Consider the following 18,703-nt stretch of genomic DNA (forward strand, 5'->3'; position numbering starts at 1 on the left):
TGTCCAAAGACACAAGCACCAACTCCTCCTCACTCCTCAACTTCCTCCACTCTCCTCCCACCACTACTTTCTCTTCTCCCCACACCTTCTACCCAGGCTTTTGTGCAAAAACCCGTCTTGCGAACAAACTTCAGCAGCACCTCGGTTCCGTTATTCGTATTGAAAAGCGTCGGAAGATCTAGCGACTTAGGACTCAATGCCATGGCCATCTCTTGACGCTCTGCAGAAAATGCGGCGCAGTGCAGCAGCACATGCTCAACGCTCTCGCTTTCATGTTCTTGACAACGGCGGCACCGGTCCGAGTCCGTCTTCTTGATGAGCAGCAGGTAGGGCAACAAGTTGCCTTTACCCACCTTCATCTGGAAGTACGCCGAGGTTAGCCATCTTGGTCCGGAAACCTTGGGCGCCTTAGCACGGAGAACTGGATCACCACCGATGGTACGCAGGTAGTGCGAGCCATGGGAGGGACCAGCGGCGGTGTCTCGCTCAAAAGCCCAGAGAGTCTCCCACTTGTCCATGGTAAACCTCCTAAGCCTAGCGAAGACACTGCCCAGTGAGCTGAACTTGCGTTCATCATCACTCTCGAGAGCCTGGCGTGCAACCGCGTCTGCAATCTCGTTCCCCGCTATGCCCATGTGCCCGGGACACCACATCACCGTGACTGGCGACGTGAATGTACCGAGGACGCGGCGGGCCTGCCACGCGAAGTGGCCGTGCTTGCGGAGCCGCGCAATGGCAGCTTGGCTGTCGACAAACACATAGCAGGGGCGAGCTTGCTTTGTTATTTTTTCTGTTTTGGCGAGGAGCGTGAGTGCCTCCACGATGGCGGCGCTCTCGCAGTCTGCAACCTCCACATCTTGCAGTCGGTGACTGACTTTCGTTTTGATTTCACCGGTTTTGGTATCGACCACGCACGCTGCAAGTGAGCATCTGGAGCCTTCTTTGGAGCCGTCCGTATACACGGTGACGGCATCGTTCGGAAGTCTTGACAAGAACTGGGCATGCCTGACGGCAGCGTCCTCCTTGGGTCCAGGGTCGACGACGATGGAGATGCGGTCGGTCAGTGGCGGCTGCCAGGGACTATCCCACTCCTGTCGGCGACGTTCTCGTCTCCACATGCCTGCCACCAATGGCTTCAACTCGCGCATGATGCAGCCGAGTCGAGTCTTGACACTCATGTTATGCCCCAGGAGAGGCAGGTCTGAGTCATCGGGGGCAAGCTCGTCCTTGTCGGGTTGGGACGCAACACGGACGGGATGGTTGCGTTGGAGGCGGAGAGTGCGAGCGGCGTAGGCCATGCGTGCTTTGGCGAATCGAATAGAGGGGGGCGGGAGGCCGGCCTCGACTTCGACGGCGCGTGTTGGTGAACCGCGGAATGTACCTAGGATACGGGCGGCAGCTTGGCTTTGCAGTTTCTGGTATACCCTTTGCAGACTGAGCTGGGGTTTTGACGGGTCATACCAGAGAATTGATCCGTAATCGGCGACGGTACCCACACAGGAGATGTAGAGCTGACGGAGTGCCGCGATGGACAGTCCACGCGTGTTCGAAGCGAGCCGAAGCAAGCCGCGGAACGCGATCTCAGCCTTTTGGGTCCGTGCCTGGACGTGCTGTTTAAACGAAAGTGTTACGGGTCGTGGACCCGATGTTGGATCATCTTTGGGCTGATCCATGTTGACCCACTTTTTGTGTGATTTGAAGTTGGGTTCACTTTCGGGTTAGGGTTTGTCGACCCACTTTTATTCGACCAGGGGCCGGCCCCACTTTTTGTGTCAAGTGGATCGGGATCCACTTTTGTGTACAGGGATGATGCCCCACTTTTCTTGGACAGGGGTCATAGGGCCGATTGCCCCGGTGGGGCCCACACAACTGGATTCTTGAACGCCTATAAAGCATGGCCAGTTCCCCCATCTTGAGTTTAGATTTTCTTCTTCCTTTTCTTTCTTTTCTTCCCTATGTTAAAGATAATAAACAGCATTGGACCTAACTATGAGTTTTCTCCGTACTTAGACAACCCGTCACAGAAAGTCTGTTGTCGAAATGGAAACCTAGCCACTTGACCATCTTTTGGGGACGCACAGTGACATCACCTACTCGGACAGTTTGGGAGGCCCATTTTGCAGCATCGGTGTAGTGGATCAGCTCAGTTTTGCTCTCTTCAAACTCAATGCCGTAGTCGCGAGCCTTGGCCCGCAGCTCCGTCACGAGTTCTTCGAGAAGCGCCGCCGAACGCCTCGGGCTTTTGGACGCCACGGTTACGCTGAAGTCGTCTATATACGACAGCTGAAGTTGTGGTGTGTCGCCGGCCACCCGAGCCACTATATGCCGAGCATACAACAGGAAGAGTAGAGGACTGATGGGGGAACCTTGGGGGATGCCGATGTTAACCGGGGTCATCGGAAACGGCTGACCCTCGATGTGCAGGCCGACAGTACGGTCCTGGAGGAACGAAGCAACCCATTTTCGGAACACCAGGGGAAGACCGAGCTCACGTAAGCTGCGCATCAAGCAGGGCTTTGACACGTGGTCGAAAGCGCCCTTGACGTCAAGGAAGAGAGTGCTTGGAACGAGCTTCATCTCCTTGACCTTCTGCAGGTGGCTGACGTATACGAGAGCGGCGTCCATGGCTGAACGCTGTTTGCGGCCTCCCAGTTGAGTGTCGTCTAGAAGCGAGCTGTCATGGCAATTAGCGAGGTACCCTAAGCGGGTCGCAAAGACTTTCTCGAGCACTTTGCCTAGACAGTTGAGCAGTGAGATGATGCGGTAGGACTTTACGACTGAATAATCAGCCTTTCCGTCTTTCGCGAGCACAATCCCAGTAGCTTGCTTCCAGAGTGTGGGGTGTATTCCGAGGCGAGACAGGGCTTTGTAGACGGAGAGAAAGGGCGCGGGATGGGCCTCAAAGGCGATCTGGATGATCTTGGCGTTCATGCCGTCGGGCCCGGGGGCCTTCTTGGCGTTGGCGGACATGATTGCCTCCTTGATCTCGTGGTCTGTAAGGTCAGGCCAGGGGTATATGCTTCGGTCGGTGTCGTTCGGGGGGGTGTCGTGATGGGGGTCGTGATGGGGGTCGTGTGTATCGGCAACGTCAGGTCGGGGGTCGACACCTGCGCTAGACGTAGCACCCAGTAGCGTCAGGAAAGCCTTTTCCTTCTCCTCGGGGGTATTGGCTAACCCGTCTGGCCCCTGGATGGGGGGGAAGTAACTCGCCGTGGCTGGCTTGGTGTATTTCCAGGCTGTGTAGACCTTTTCGTTGTCAGCGTCAGAAAGAAAGGTAGTCCAGTGAGTAGACTTAGCATCTTCGACAGCATGGGTGTACTTGTTGCGAATCGAATGAAACTCAACCAGCGACAGCCTGCCTCGTCTGTATCTTCTCTCTGCGCGCGATGCGGCCTGACGTTGTGATTGTAGCTCGGGCGTCCACCATGGCTTTGCGCGGGCACTGTGCCTCTTCACTGACATGCACCTCTGACAAGCAGATTGCAGGGCCTCGGAAAGCAGTCGCGCCATTGCGTCACCGTCTGCAGAAATCTCTGCCAGGGACAGCTGAAGCTCAAGGTCAGCCTGGCCAGCCAGCCATTCCTTGCGAAACAGCGACCAGTCGGCCGTCTTGGTGTTGAACGCCGGGTTACGTGTTAGGGTTTTGGGTGTGGTGGTGCTGACGTAATCAAAACTGATGGCCCGGTGATCGGAGCCCGTCTCCTGAAGATACCTCCAGTTCGTAAACAGGCCCGGTCGAGACCGCAGGGAAAATGCGAGGTCGATCACCGAGGTCGTGCTGCTGTTGACGTATGTGCCGCCGTTGCGTTCAACGTAGTCGTCGTCGACAATCAGGGTGGCATTCTGCGACATCAGCCAGTTAGCAAAAGAGTCAGCTCGTGGTTCGTGGGGATGCTCTCGCTGGGAATTCCACCAATGGTGATGGAGATTGAAGTCGCCGAGAAGCAAAGTACTGGTGTCAATATTGCGCGATAAAAGATTGGTGCGCTCAATGGTATAGGGCCGGGGTTGGGTCTCGGGGACAGGCTGCACAGTCAGCTGGCGTTCGTTGTAGACATTGAGAAGCGAAAACGGCTCCGACGCAAGGATGCGCAGGGTCTGAATATCACTCTCAGCATCGCCAAACTCGAACAGCACAGAAAACGGCAGGCCTTGGCGGACGTAGGTCAGGACCCGCGGGCGCAAAGGCATGGCCTCGAGATTCCTAACATTAAACGGCACAACCAGGGTGAAGCCCGGCTGCGTCAATGTTCTATACCCAGCTTTGAGTTTTATGGTATAAGGCTCCTGGATGCAGACAATGTCCGCCTTTCCGGTTGCAGCAGCCTCAAGTATTGTCTCATGAACAGCCTTCATTTTGTGCACGTTGTGCTGAAGGATGCGTAGACGTTGTCCGGCCGTAGGGCCCTCTTTCATAGGCGAGGGGGGCCGTCTGTCGTAGATTTGCGGTCAACGTAGGGCACTGCTGGGACAATAGCGCCGCCAACGTTGACGTTTTTGCCGACACACTTGTCGTAGTCAGCCTGGGTCAGGGCCTCAACGACCACCGAGCCAGCCTGCTTACCCTTGGCAGGGACCACAAGCCAGCGCAGCGAGTCGGAGATCTTGACGCCGTTGAAGTCCGCCATGTCCTTGGGCAGCTCCTTGAGACTGTCGAAACCGTCTTCAATCGGCACACCGTGGATGACAAAGCAGAGCTTTGACGACTTGTGTGTTCTGGAGCCGGGAGATGTGGCGCGCGTGAACTCGCAGGCGCCAAAGCAGGACAGCTCCTTGACCACGCGCTGCAGATTGGAGGTCATCAATCTGACGGCCTCACTGTCCACAGCGTGCAGCAAGATGTTGCCCGCCTTGGTGCGCTGGACCGCAGACACTGCAGTCTTGCCAAGAAGGCGGTTCACCGCGTCGCGCACGCGTCGCTGGGGCAGCGCGCTGGCTCTCGACTCGGGTGTGGTGACAATAACGACGGCCGTTTTCTCGCGAGGGGCAGTCGTGGTGGTCGTGGTGGTGGTCGTGTTGGGGGCGGGGGTCGTGGTTTTGTCGGCAGCCTTCTTCTGGGCGCGCTTGGCGACTACGGTCCACGTGTCGGGGGACTCAGTGGGCGCGTCGGCATCAGCCATAGCCGTGTCCGGGGCGGGAGGCGAGGCGGCGTCATCGGTAGTAGTAGTGGCGGTCGAGGTGGTGGTCGAGGTAGTGGTGTCGGGTGTGCTGGACTGGTCGCCAGCGGTGTCGATGACCATAGCATCAGCCTGGTCAGTGGCGGCGGTTGCGGCGGTTGCGGCGGTTGCGGCGGTCGCAGCATTTTTTTTGGCCTTTTTGCCGCGGCGTCTGCGCTTATTGGCCTTAGGCGCAGGGGTGGCGTTTTTTTTGCAGGGGGGTTCTAAAACCGGCTCCCCAGTGGTTCTGGTACAGGGCTCACTGCCCAGGACAGAAGGCGCGGCTGGCACCTCAGGTGTCTGTGTCGCAGCCTCGCTGTACGCAGCCACGGCTGCAGCCTCGTGTGCTGGCTTGGGGCGGGCAGCCTTTGAGACTTCCATCTCAACCAGCGTTTTGTGGTCGTGGCGCGACATTACGACGAGCCCGCACTCGTTGCCAAACTGGCGCAGGATGCGCATCAGCTGGGCCTCGGAGGCTGACTCCTTGAGTCGTTCTAGAACAAGGAAGACCTCGTTCATGATGGCGGCGTTCTGCTCGTCGCGCCGGCGCTTGCGCTCCAACATGAGAGCAATCTCTCGGGCGCGCTTCGCCGGAATCGTCTGGTCGTTGTTGGTGTTTTTTTTTTTTTTTTTTATTCATTACTCGCATGGAACCTGATAGGGTTATGGCGAGGTGCAGTAAATCTACACATAGCAAGGTACAATAAAACAACATCCAAACTCCAGCAAAATCAACGACAAAGGAAATACGTCGTGTTCGACACAGTAATTTGTCCAAAGACACAAGCACCAACGCCTCCTCACTCCTCAACTTCCTCCACTCTCCTCACACCACTACTTTCTCTTCTCCCCACACCTTCTACCCAGGCCTTTGTGCAAAAACCCGTCTTGCGAACAAACTTCAGCAGCACCTCGGTTCCGTTATTCGTATTGAAGAGCGTCGGGAGATCTAGCGACTTAGGACTCAACGCCATGGCCATCTCTTGACGCTCTGCAGAAAATGCGGCGCAGTGCAGCAGCACATGCTCAACGCTCTCGCTTTCATGTTCTTGACAGCGGCGGCACCGGTCCGAGTCCGTCTTCTTGATGAGCAGCAGATAGGGCAACAAGTTGCCTTTACCCACCTTCATCTGGAAGTACGCCGAGGTTAGCCATCTTGGTCCGGAAACCTTGGGCGCCTTAGCACGGAGAACTGGATCACCACCGATGGTACGCAGGTAGTGCGAGCCATGGGAGGGACCAGCGGCGGTGTCTCGCTCAAAAGCCCAGAGAGTCTCCCACTTGTCCATGGTAAACCTCCTAACCCTGGCGAAGACACTGCCCAGTGAGCTGAACTTGCGTTCATCATCACTCTCGAGAGCCTGGCGTGCAACCGCGTCTGCAATCTCGTTCCCCGCTATGCCCATGTGCCCGGGACACCACATCACCGTGACTGGCGACGTGAATGTACCTGTAACGATCTATGGATCGAGGTAGGCTCAGGCTCTATTACGGATAGGGCCCGAAGAAAGGATTAGGGTTCCGGGTACAGCCAACGACTCGGGACAATGATAGGTTCCTGAGGTGGACAGTCGGGCCTGTGGAGGAAGACGTCAGTTAGACAGAGTGCTAAGACGTATGGTCGGTTGAGATGAAGAGGCAACACACAACTTAGATGGCTATTCTGAGAATAGAGCGGCACAAAGAGGAAGGAGGAGGAACACTCACACACTTCAAAGAAGAAGAAAGGTTGAACTGCAAAGAAAGCAAGAACAGAATGGTATAAAGAAGAAGAAGAAGGTAAGCAAGTGCATGTGATTGTTAAGCTTGGAGAACAAGAGTAAACCTGATCAACTCAGGGCAGGAGACGACGATATTTATGTTGTCGGCGCTCCTGACAAAACTCTGTCTTCCCAAGCTAGAAACAATCAACATCTAACTACGAACAAAAGATAAGTCTCGTGTAAACAAGACGTAACAGGTTCGTAACAATCGAACCAGATAACAACCCCCACCTAAGCACGCAATGGCAATTGCAACAAGAAAACTCCGCAGCAGCAGAACAACGTCTATCAGAGCACCCGTGCTCAGCACATCCCACGACAACCTCATATCCGTTGATCAACTCACGATCTACACAGACCAACCTGTGCCATAAGCGCATCTTCATAGGTCGCCGACCTTCGGCGTTGTGGAAAAGAAGAGTGGGGTAGGTCTCATGCATAACCCTTAGCATGAGCAGTGTCAGGATAGCTATTCATGACAGGCTCCGCCCTCACCGCCGTTTACACCGCCGTCCACACCGCCTTGCACACCGCCGTTACTCACCGCCTGCCAAACCCGTGTGCACACCGTCGTTGTCAAGGGTACGCGTCATACCTCTACCGCGCGTATATAGATAGTGTTGTTTCCGCCCGTTTTCTTGTACATTAGTCTTTTCTCTTTATCTGTTTCTTAATTTATTTCTGCTGTTCTAAAAGCGTTCTCCTTTAGACCGTAAAGCCTTACAATAGAAACAGATCTACCCTTGTTTACACTGTCCTCGTTTCTTTTACCCTGTCTTCGTACCTTTTCCTCGTTACCACCCGCCACCTGTACATCGTTTCTCTCTGTTCCTCTTTTGTTCCACCGTCACATGCCCTACTGTGCACCTACCACCGACCCCGACTCTGACACCACTTCCAACAACACCGTCTTCTTCGACTCTGAGCCTCCTCCGACAGCCATGTCCGATCCTACTGTCCCTGTTCCAGCCCCGGCGGCCCCGTCGCTTCAAGATCTGCTGCAAGCCATCCAGCAGCTCAACGAGAAGCACGACCACGCGCAACAACAATTGCGCGACGAGTTCAACAGTGGCCAACAAAAACGAGATCAGGCCATCGCCGATCTCCAAGCTTTTGCCCGTGCTGCCACCGCTACTTCCGCTCCCGCCGTCGTCCCTGCGTCCCCTGTCCCCACTGCTGTCCCCGCTGCTCCCGTGCCCGTTGCAACTACGGAAAGAAACCTCGAACCGAGGAAGCGTGCCCTCCCGGATATCGCCTTGTTTTCCGGCCAACGCTCTGCCTACCGCGTCTGGGCCCTGAGTGCCCGCTCCAAGCTTGCACTGGACAGCGAGTCAATCGGTGACCACCGCAAGCAATACGCGTACCTTTTTGCGCGTATGACGGTAGAAGCCCAGAACCTCGTCGTGGCGTACTTCGAGCAGGGCTTGCTGAACGACACCGGGCCCCACCAGTTCCTGGAGTACTTGGACTCCATATTCATCGACCCCTTTGCTGCTGACCGTGCTCTCTTCCACCTGGACAACATGCGCCAGGGACCCTCTGAACCCTTCGCCTTGTTCCTGCCCCGCTTCGAAAAAGTCCTCCAGGACGCCAACATCATTGGCGACCGCAACCGCATTTCGAAGTTGCAAACCGCCATGGCGCCTGCCCTCCGACAAGCGATGGTCTATGTCAACGTCCCCGCGACGTACCCTGAATTTACCAACTGCATGCAAAACGTCGCTTCCAAGGCTGAGCAATTCCTACCTCGTCCCCGCCGCGGCCACTACTCCGCTTTCACTGATAACACGACCTACTCTCCGTACGCTGCCCACCCTGTTTCCCCTGCTCCTGCTGGCCCTTTTGTTTCCTCCGTTCCCCCGTCGGCTGCTGCTCGTCACCCCGATGCTATGGATTGGACTCCCACTGTCACTGCCACGGCCCTTCAGCCCCTGACCGACGAGGAGCGCGAGCGCCTCCGCCGCAACCGCGCCTGCTTCCGCTGCCGCCAGACTGGCCATCTGCGCCAGAACTGTCCACTGAACTTTGTCCCCACTACTACCGTCCCTGTCCGCTCCACCAACCTTCCCCAGCTTGCTGCGCCGACCCCAGCTCTGCCCCTGCCTGTGCCCACGCCCGCGTCCCGCGACATGTCGGGAAATGGAGAGCTCTAGGCGAACGTCGCCGTCTAGAGCCCCAAGGAGAGAAGATCGCTCGGGAGGAAATGGGGGCTAGAGGTACCTATATAGATGTTGTTCTCAATAAAACTTGTTCTACCTCTGCCTTCGTCGACTCCGGTTGCCTGTGTCTTGCCACCGTCTCTCCGCGCACCGCCACCCGCGCCCACGCTACTATCCTGCCCATCTGCCCTCGTCCAATTGCTCAAGTAGTTAATGACCAAAACCCACCCGTCATCGATCAAGTCGCCGTTTTTGACCTTGGTCTCGGAGGATTGGACGAGAAACTCTACGCTTACATCGTCCCTGGTCAGACTGAGGACCTCATCCTGGGTCAAGGCTGGATTGCCAAGCACGACGCTTCCCTCCGCCCTGCCCAGAACGAAGTCTTCATCCGCTTGCCCACTCCCCTTCGTCTTACCAACTGTACTGCCAATCCCGATGTCCTCCCTGTTACTGCCCACGCCGTCCGCGCCTTTCACCTCAGAGCCCGCCGTTCTCACAATGTCCGCATCTTCTCCGCCACTCTTCACGACATTGAGAAGGCCCTCAAGGCCAAAATTTACACCGACCCCCGCGCCAACTGTCCCGAGTGGCTCCTTCCTGTCATCGACGCTTTCGACAGGAAGAAAGCTTCCGAGCTCCCCCCGAACCGCCCTGGCATTGATACAGAGATCCGCCTTAAACCAGGCTTGTCCCCGCCCTCGTGCCCTCTGTACTCAATGAGCCGAGAAGAACTGCTGCTGCTCCGGAAAACTCTCTACGACTTGCTCGACGCTGGCTTTATCCGAGCCAGTAGTGCTGAGGGAGGTGCTCCTGTCATCTTCGTGAAGAAACCTGGTGGTGGTCTTCGTTTTTGCGTAGACTACCGTGCCCTGAACAGCGTCACAGAGAAGGATGGTTACCCGTTACCACTGATCAACGACACCCTCCGTGACATCGCTGCCGCCAAGTACGTCTCCAAGGTCGATGTAATCTCCGCGTTCCACCGTCTCCGCCTGAAAGAAGGTAGTGAAGCCTACACGGCCTTCCGCACCCATCTCGGAGCGTATGAATGGCTAGTCACCCCTTTCGGCCTCACTGGTGCTCCTGCTGCTTTCCAACGTTTTATCAATCATGTGCTCTCCCGCTGGCTCGGTATCTCCTGCTCTGCTTACCTCGACGATGTAGTGATCTACAGCTCTGACTCCCGCAAAGAACACCGTAACCTTGTCTGTCAGATCATCCGCGCTCTCGGAGATGCTGGCTTACAGCTTGACTGGGATAAAAGTGAATTCGAATCCCCGTCCATCAAGTACCTCGGCTTCATTGTTGAACCCGGCTCCGGCATCCGTGCAGACCCAGACAAAGTCAAAGCTATCCAGGAATGGGAGGCTCCCACGTCTGTCCGCGGAGTCCGTAGTTTTCTTGGGTTTGCCAACTTCTACCGCTGTTTTGTCCCCGAATACTCCACCGTCGCTTGTGACGGGTTTCACTAAGTATGAGAGAATCTCATAGTTATGACCAAATGCTGTTTATTATCTTTAACATAGGGAAGAAAAGAAAGAAAAGGAAGAAGAAAATCTAAACTAAAGATGGGGGAACTGGCTCTGCTTTATAGGCGTTCGACAATCCAGTTGTGTGCGCCCCACCAGGGCAACCAGCCCTATGACCCCTGTACAATAAAAGTGGAGCAACATCCGTGCACATAAAAGTGGGTCCCGACCCTTGTGACACAAAAAGTGGGTCGCACCCTGGTCGACTAAAAGTGGGTCCACAAACCCTAACCCGAAAGTGGACCCAACTTCAAATCACACAAAAAGTGGGTCAACATGGATCAGCCCAAAGATGATCCAACATCGGGTCCACGACCCGTAACATTACCCCCCTCCTCTCGTCCGTGTGCGGGGGCCTGTCCGGGCGTCAGCTTCTGGTACGCCCACATCGTCTTCTGTTCCAAACTCGGCTTCAAACATCTCAAGCGCTTCGGTGTCCTCGAAATCAACGCGCGGTCTCCAATCTGGCTCTGCGTATCCGGCCCATTTGACAAGAACTTCTCTGCGGTAGCCTCTTCCAACGCGTCTCTGGCGGCTTCTCAGGATTCGTTCAACAAGGTACTCGGGTTCGCCGTATTCGTTTTCTTCAATTGGCGGCGGTTGCGTGTCGTCCGTTTCTTGCGACGGGAACGGGTTCTGGCTGGCGGGCTTGAGCAAATCGACGTGGAATCTCGGGTGAACATTTGTCGGCACGTCCAACTCAACAACGTGGGGAGAGACAATCTTCCTGACTTTGTACATCGCGTTCGTCCAGGAAAGCTTCTTTGATAGCTGCGGCGTCGAAATATTCTTGAGCTTTAGCCACACGGTGTCTCCGACTTCGAACCGAACCTGGGGGCCTCTCGATCGGTTGGCCTGATCTTCCATGTCCTGTTGTCGCGCTGCCATGGCTGCCTGTGCTAGCTCCCAGCCTTCGTGGAGTCTCTGAATGAACTTCTCGGCGTCTCGGTGTTCTAGCCTTCGCGGAACGGACTCTTCTGCTGTAACTTGCTCGATTGGGCTGACGTGATAACCGTGCGTCAGGAAAAACGGACTCATTCCCATCGAGGTATTCCGGTTGTTGATCGCCAACATGGCCGAGGGGAGCAAGTCTGGCCAATCATACTGCGAATAGGTGATGAACGATCGCAAGTATGTCAAAACTTCTTGATTCATCCGTTCCGTTGCGCCGTCAGTCTGTGGGTGGAAACCTGTCGACAACCGTTGTTCGATACCAGTAAGCTTGCAAAGATGAGTCCAAAACTCGCTCGTCCAGTTAGTGCCTCGATCAGAGACCAGCGCGCGCGGGAAACCATGGTGCTTCCAGTAACACTGCAGAAAACTCTCTGCACATTGTTCGGCCTTCATCGTGTTCATGGCTTCCAAGGCAACACCTCCCGTTAGACGGTCAACAATCACCATCAGGTAGCGGGGATCTCCCGATTTCTTCGCGGGGAGCTCAGTCATGAAGTCTATACCCAGCTCCGAGTGGGGTCGCTGCGGGATCGGAAGCGGCAACAGTAATCCCTTCTTACGCTCGCGCCACACTTTCGACCGCCCACAAACATTGCAGTTCGCACAAAAACGTCTCACATCTCGCGATATACCTGGCCAGAAAAACTCGCGGGACAGAATGGCAAGCGTGCCGTCGCGTCCGGGGTGGCCTGTGATGTGTGAGTCGTGCGTCTTCTGAATCAGTGCCGTCCGTAGGGGTTCCCATTCTGGAACAAACAACTTGTGGCGATATAACAGTGCTCCACGTTGGTCGAATTCGCACTCGGCTATGGATATCGTTATCTTCTTGGTCAGCGACGGGGGAAAACTTCGTTCGCCTGCTGCCAAAGCTTGGTACATTTCCTGCATATCCGAGTCGTGGTCCTTCGCTTGGTCCCAAAGCTCTTGGAGGTGCGGTTGCACAAACAGTCGTGATCCGTCCGGGACATTGTCGGGGCTTTCTGCGATGTCACCAGCTGCCACAGGCACCGTTGCTGTGTGGGGAATCCATTGGTCCTTGATGAGCTTCATGATCCGAGACTTCAGGCGGTCGTCATCTTCGCCTTGCGGAACATCTTGCTGTCGTCGACTGAGGGCGTCGGGCTTTCCACTCTTGCTGCCTGACCGAAACTCCAGCTTAAAATCGAACTCCGAAAGCATCTGCGACCACCGAACCTGGCGCTCCGAAAGTTTGCGAGTCGTCATGAAATACTGTAGGTTCTTGTGGTCGGACAAAATCTTGAAAGGCGCTCCCAAACTCTTAAGTTCGCCTCGCCATTCCTCAAGGCACTTAACCACTGCCAAAAGCTCCTTGTCATGAATCTCGTAGTTAACTTCGGCAGGACTCAACTTCTTGGAGAAAAACGCAACCGGACGCAACTTGCCGTCATCATCAACCTGGGATAGAGTGCCTCCAAGTGCCCAACCAGAGCAGTCGCACTCCACCACCGTCGTTCGGTCTTCGTCCCACATTGCTAAAACTGGTGCCGTGATGAACAAATTCTTGAGCGTCTCGAACGCGCTCTCTTCGGCTTGGCCCCATTTCCACGGGACACCCTTCTTCGTTAAACTGACCAAAGGGGCCGCCACTTCGCTAAACGAGTCGATGAACTGACGATAAAAATTGGCGAATCCGATAAAACTGCGGACCCCTTTGACGTTGGTCGGCGGAACCCATTCTCGTATAGCGGCAACCTTCGCTGGGTCAACCTTGACTCCTTGGCCGGCCTGAATGATGAAACCCAAATACTTCGTTTCCGTAACTGCGAACTCGCACTTGTTAAGGTCCAAACACAGACCCGCATCTCCCAACTTCTTCAGCACGAGCTCGACCTTTTCCATGTGCTCCTTGCGACTACCATCGGTATAAATCAACACATCGTCGAGGTAGGCGGAACAGAAATCGTCCAAATGTTCACGCAGAGTGCTGTTGATGTATCTTTGGAAGGTCGCTGGTGCTCCAGTAAGTCCAAAAGGCGTAACAAGCCACTCGTATAGTCCAAATCTTGTCCGGAAAGCCGTCTTCCATTCATCGCCCTCTTTGACACGAATCTTGTGAAACGCAGCGCGGACGTCAACCTTGGTGAAGTAACGGGCCTTGGCTAACGAACGCAGCGTCTCGCTAATGAGGGGCAGGGGGTAGCGGTCTTTCTCCGTGATGGCGTTGATACCACGGTAGTCGACACAGAATCGTAGGCCACCCCCGGGCTTTCGTACAAACAGGACTGGCGCACCACCGGGCGAACTGCTGGCTCGGATCCAATTCTTGTCCAAGTGATCCGAAAGTGTTTTACGCAGGACCAAGAGTTCATCTCGAGACATACCGTACAGCGGGCCCCACGGGACTTCTTTCTCTTTGCCGTTGTTGTCCTTGGTTAACTTGATAGCGTGGTCGATACCGGGGCGGTTGGGCGGCAAATCTCGTTTCTCATCGTCTAAAAACACGTGGCCGAGGTGCTTCAGTTCTTCGGGAAGCTGCTCGGTAATCTCTCCTAGGGTCATGCGACGCTTAACTTCAAGAGCCTTGTTGATGTCGTGGATCGTGGCGGCGAAAACCTGGATCTCTTCCTTCTTTTTCTTGCTATGGCGAATCTCAGCGGCGAAAACAGAGGCCATAACCATGTTTGCCTTTGCGCCTGGAACATGCGCGTCGAGCCAACCTTTCTCTCGAACCATAAGGGCGTCAGCTCCGGAACCTAGACGAATAACTCGTTCCTTGGCCAAATAAACGACATCGTTGCGCTCCATCCATGGCTTTCCCAAAATCATGTCGTAAGCTAGATTGGGGATAACGTAACCATAGACTGTTTCTTTGCGTCCGTCGATGTCGAGCTCACAAAAGGCAATTTCCGAAATCCATCTCTTCTTTTCGTCATTCTCGGCTAACCGTAGCTCACGCTTCGTTATCGGCATCCGTTGCAAGCCTTTCTTTTTCACCAACGATTCGTTGAAGGCTGACGTTACTAGGCATCCGCTATCGAACAAGGCGTCACAGTAGAAGGAGTTGTCGATAAAAGCTTCGATCAGGAACGGGGACGAATGCATCTGGGAAATCGCTTGTTTGGGGGCATCCGTAATCTTTGTCTTTCGTGGCGAAATAGGTTCATGCCGGTCCTTCGTGGGGGATTCTCTCCTGGTAACCTTCTTGTCGATACTGTGGTTCTCCGGGGTTGTCGTTGCATGTACTTCTGCGGGCGATTCTGCTGGGCGAAACTTCGGGCACCTAAACGAACGATGGCCCTGCTCTAAACAACGGAAACAGGCTTGTCGTAGTCGTGCCTTTTCGATATCAGATTGCGCTCTCCATGGCGCTCGTGGCTTCGGGGGTTCAGCAAACTTCTGCTGGCTCTTCTTTTCTATAATCTTGGCAGCGGTCTCCAACTGGGAGATCAACGCTGCTACTTCTGACTTCTGCTGAAACTGTACTTTCCGGACCTGTACTTCGGGTCCGTCTTCGGTGTCTTCTTCGTCTGTCGATTCTTCCGCGGCTTCAGGGATCGGGAACTCCTCTTGGTCGACTGGCTGTTGCACATACCACGTGCTGCTAGATCCTTCTCTATATCTTGCTTCGTATTGCGGCAAGCACTCAACTCTTCCAGCTATAGTCCGTACTTTCGTCACCCACTTGTTGTAATCGTCGTCGGGTAACTTCTTCGGAGTGAGGTGGTACTGTAATGTGTCGTTGAGGGCCGCATCTATGAATAGGATCTTGCATCTGTCGGGCCAATGCCAACCTCCACAGGCGCTCAGCGAATATTCGTAGTCTTGCAGAAACGCGTTGAAAGTCTGCGCTTCTCCCATTCTCATGGTCATCAACTTCTGACCTGCCTTCATCACAGCTTGCTTGTCGGTGAACTGGTCGTTGATGTGTTCTAAAAGCTTCTCCCAGTCCCAGTCGTGAGCTTCCCCTTGATCGAGCCAAAGATCCAAACGTGGCTGCTGGCTTTGGGGAATACTCATAAAGATTTCGAAACATATTTCGCTGGGAGTGAGGCGGTGGCGATGGCTGATCCGGGCTCTAAGCTTCAGTTGATTGAAGAAACGCTTGAACGAAGAGGGCTGACCATCCCACTGGGGCCATGAGATATTGTGTGTGGGAGAGGGGGAACATTGTTGGCTCGATAACAGCTGATGCACTGACTGTAACAACTGGAACGTGGTAACATCAGGCTGCGGGTTGACTTCGGTCTGCTGGGGCATGGTGGCGACCTGGGGTGGCAACGTGGCGGGGAGGAAAGGCGGAAAACTGGGGGTCCTAGGGCTCAACATGGCATAAGATTGCACTTGCCCAAATAGGATAAAAACAAACAGGTAGAACAGGGATAGGAACATATCCAAATAGAGGGATGAAAACTGTATATAAAACTTCTTGAACGGATCCCGTAACTCCAGGGGATCGTGAGAAAACTCAAGAAGATGTTAAAGATAATATGTGACGGGTTTCACTAAGTATGAGAGAATCTCATAGTTATGACCAAATGCTGTTTATTATCTTTAACATAGGGAAGAAAAGAAAGAAAAGGAAGAAGAAAATCTAAACTAAAGATGGGGGAACTGGCTCTGCTTTATAGGCGTTCGACAATCCAGTTGTGTGCGCCCCACCAGGGCAACCAGCCCTATGACCCCTGTACAATAAAAGTGGAGCAACATCCGTGCACATAAAAGTGGGTCCCGACCCTTGTGACACAAAAAGTGGGTCGCACCCTGGTCGACTAAAAGTGGGTCCACAAACCCTAACCCGAAAGTGGACCCAACTTCAAATCACACAAAAAGTGGGTCAACATGGATCAGCCCAAAGATGATCCAACATCGGGTCCACGACCCGTAACATCGCTGCTCCCCTGACTCTGCTGACCAAGAAGGACCAACCCTTCAAGTGGGAAGACGAACAACTCCGTTCGTTTGAAGCTTTGAAGAAGGCCCTTGTCTCTGCCCCGCTCCTTGCCACCTTCGACCCTGACCTCCCCACCATCGTTGAAGCCGATGCTTCCGGCTGGGCCCTGGGAGGTTCCCTCAGACAGCAAGGTGCTGATTCTCTTTGGCGTCCTGTTGCTTACTTCTCGCGAAAGCTCAGCCCAGCGGAAGTCAACTATCCTATCCACGATAAGGAAATGTTGGCCATCCACTCCTGCCTCCGCGCTTGGCGCTCCTACCTCGCTGGCATCCCGTTCGAAGTACACACCGACCACCAGAACCTTTTGTACTTCCAGAAGCAAAGAACCCTGTCAGAACGCCAACGCCGCTGGGCCCATGAATTGTCCGAGTTCGACTTTCGGTTAATTCATCGACCCGGCGTTACTCAAGTGACCTCCGATGCCCTTTCCCGCCGCGACCAAGACCTGCCCCAAGACCTCTCCGATGAACGCCTCCAGTCCCGTGTCCACCAAGTTCTGCGCCCTGACGGGCCCGACTTCGTCATTGCCGCCGCCGTTTGGGCTAAAGAGCCTGACAAAGACCCTGAAGGAACCCTGACCCTCGACCACGCTGCCCTAGATGCCCCTTTTGCTGACCCGGAACTCCAGACCCTCTGGCACTCGGCACTTACCCATAACGAACGTTATTGGCAAGCGCGACAAGCTGTCCAAGAACAAGCCCGCTCGTTCCCCAACGAGTGGGGCCTTCCTTGGCAGATCAGCGAGTGTACTCTCGACTCCGCCACCCGTCTCCTCTGGCGTGACCGCCTGTGGATCCCGTACTACGAGCCCCTCCGCACTCGTATCATCCAGCAAGTCCACGACTCCACGCTCACCGGTCACCCTGGAGGATCAGCAACCCGTGATCTAGTCAGCCGCTCCTACGCTTGGCCTGGCCTCTCTGACGATGTCCGCCGCTTCGTTGGTAATTGCGACACTTGCGGTAAAAGCAAGATTTGGCGCGACCAGAAGCGTGGCCTCCTGAAGCCCCTGCCCGTCCCGGACCGTGCCTGGCAAGAACTCGCCATGGATTTCATCGTCGGTCTCCCTGAGTCCGAAGGCTGCACTACTATCTTAGGTATTACAGACCGGCTGTCAAAGAGTAAAATCTTGATACCGCTGAAATCGTATACTGCCTCTGACGTAGCCAGAGCCTTCATCACACACGTCTTTGCCCACCATGGTCTACCCCGCGCCATCACGTCCGACCGAGGTCCCCAGTTCACCGGTTTATTCTGGACAGAAGTCTGTCGCCAGCTCTCCATCACCCGCCGCCTCTCCACTGCGTTCCATCCCGAGACCGACGGCGCCCAAGAGCGCTCCAACCAGGAGATCGAGACCTACCTCCGTGCCTTCACTGTTTTCCTGCAAGACGACTGGGCTGCACTTCTCCCCCAAGCCCAGGTCGCCCTGAACAATCGCACTGCTACTGCCACTGGCCTTTCCCCTTTTTTCTTCACCCATGGTTACAACATTGACCCCCTTGACATGACTACCGACCATGAACCAGGCTCCACCGTTTCCCCCGCCACTGCCGGCCACAACTGGCTCGCCAAGCACCGCGACGCAACCGCGTTCGCCCAGGCCTCCATGGCATTCGCCCTTGAAACACAGGAACGACATGCCAACCGGGGACGCCAGGCAGCGGAAGCTTTCAAAGTCGGCGACCGAGTCTACCTGCGTCTGCGCAACGTGCGCACCATCCGCCCCTCGAAGACACTCGACTGGCTTGCCTTGCCCTACCGCGTTATCCAAGTCGTCGGTACGCACGCTGTCAAACTAGACACGCCCACCGGTATCCACCCCGTCTTCCACGTGAGTCTTGTCCGCCGCGCCCGTGATGACCCTCTGCCTTCCCAAGTCTTAGCCAACCCGGAACCACCTGCAATCGCGCCCGAAGAAGCCTCCGGCGATTTAGTGGCTGGCGAGTACCTTGTCGACGAGATCCTACAACACAAGGTCGTCGACAAACGTCACAAAGTGCTCGTCCAGTGGACTGGATGGGCAGAGCCAACATGGGAACCCTTGTCACACGTCCTAGACACAGCAGCGCTCGAGAGATACGAGCAGACCCACGAGTGCCCCTGGAAGTTGCCAGCAGTCCCCCGGAGGAGAGGGAGGAGGAGGCGATTGTAACGATCTATGGATCGAGGTAGGCTCAGGCTCCGCCCTCACCGCCGTTTACACCGCCGTCCACACCGCCTTGCA

The 18,703-nt window shown here is 55.2% G+C and overlaps 6 protein-coding genes across 6 annotated transcripts; 3 read left to right on the forward strand and 3 right to left on the reverse strand.

The window, feature by feature from the left end:
• Positions 1-29: 29 nt before the first annotated feature.
• BROUX77_003392 (uncharacterized protein) lies at positions 30-4,356 on the reverse strand (the record flags this gene model as incomplete). The annotated part of the gene is made up of 2 exons (XM_073748038.1): positions 30-1,610; positions 2,095-4,356. The coding sequence occupies 2 exons, from the start codon at positions 4,354-4,356 to the stop codon at positions 30-32; spliced, it is 3,843 nt and encodes a 1,280-aa protein (XP_073605817.1).
• Positions 4,357-4,412: 56 nt separating this feature from the next.
• Positions 4,413-6,562, reverse strand: BROUX77_003393 (uncharacterized protein; the record flags this gene model as incomplete). Its single annotated transcript, XM_073748039.1, has 2 exons — positions 4,413-5,741; positions 6,053-6,562. 2 exons carry the CDS (start codon positions 6,560-6,562, stop codon positions 4,413-4,415), a joined length of 1,839 nt encoding a protein of 612 aa, XP_073605818.1.
• A 1,208-nt stretch (positions 6,563-7,770) lies between these two features.
• Positions 7,771-9,072, forward strand: BROUX77_003394 (uncharacterized protein; the record flags this gene model as incomplete). The annotated part of the gene is made up of 1 exon (XM_073748040.1): positions 7,771-9,072. One exon carries the CDS (start codon positions 7,771-7,773, stop codon positions 9,070-9,072), a length of 1,302 nt encoding a protein of 433 aa, XP_073605819.1.
• A 50-nt stretch (positions 9,073-9,122) lies between these two features.
• BROUX77_003395 (uncharacterized protein) lies at positions 9,123-10,553 on the forward strand (the record flags this gene model as incomplete). Its single annotated transcript, XM_073748041.1, has 1 exon — positions 9,123-10,553. The coding sequence occupies one exon, from the start codon at positions 9,123-9,125 to the stop codon at positions 10,551-10,553; it is 1,431 nt and encodes a 476-aa protein (XP_073605820.1).
• Positions 10,554-10,934: 381 nt separating this feature from the next.
• Positions 10,935-15,782, reverse strand: BROUX77_003396 (uncharacterized protein; the record flags this gene model as incomplete). The annotated part of the gene is made up of 1 exon (XM_073748042.1): positions 10,935-15,782. The coding sequence occupies one exon, from the start codon at positions 15,780-15,782 to the stop codon at positions 10,935-10,937; it is 4,848 nt and encodes a 1,615-aa protein (XP_073605821.1).
• A 911-nt stretch (positions 15,783-16,693) lies between these two features.
• On the forward strand, positions 16,694-18,631 carry BROUX77_003397 (uncharacterized protein; the record flags this gene model as incomplete). The annotated part of the gene is made up of 1 exon (XM_073748043.1): positions 16,694-18,631. The coding sequence occupies one exon, from the start codon at positions 16,694-16,696 to the stop codon at positions 18,629-18,631; it is 1,938 nt and encodes a 645-aa protein (XP_073605822.1).
• Between the last annotated feature and the right edge of the window lie 72 nt (positions 18,632-18,703).

This window comes from Berkeleyomyces rouxiae (assembly GCF_048999995.1).
Source record: "Berkeleyomyces rouxiae strain 22BRR77 chromosome Unknown BrBRR77_ptg000003l, whole genome shotgun sequence".
NCBI lineage: Eukaryota > Fungi > Ascomycota > Sordariomycetes > Microascales > Ceratocystidaceae > Berkeleyomyces > Berkeleyomyces rouxiae.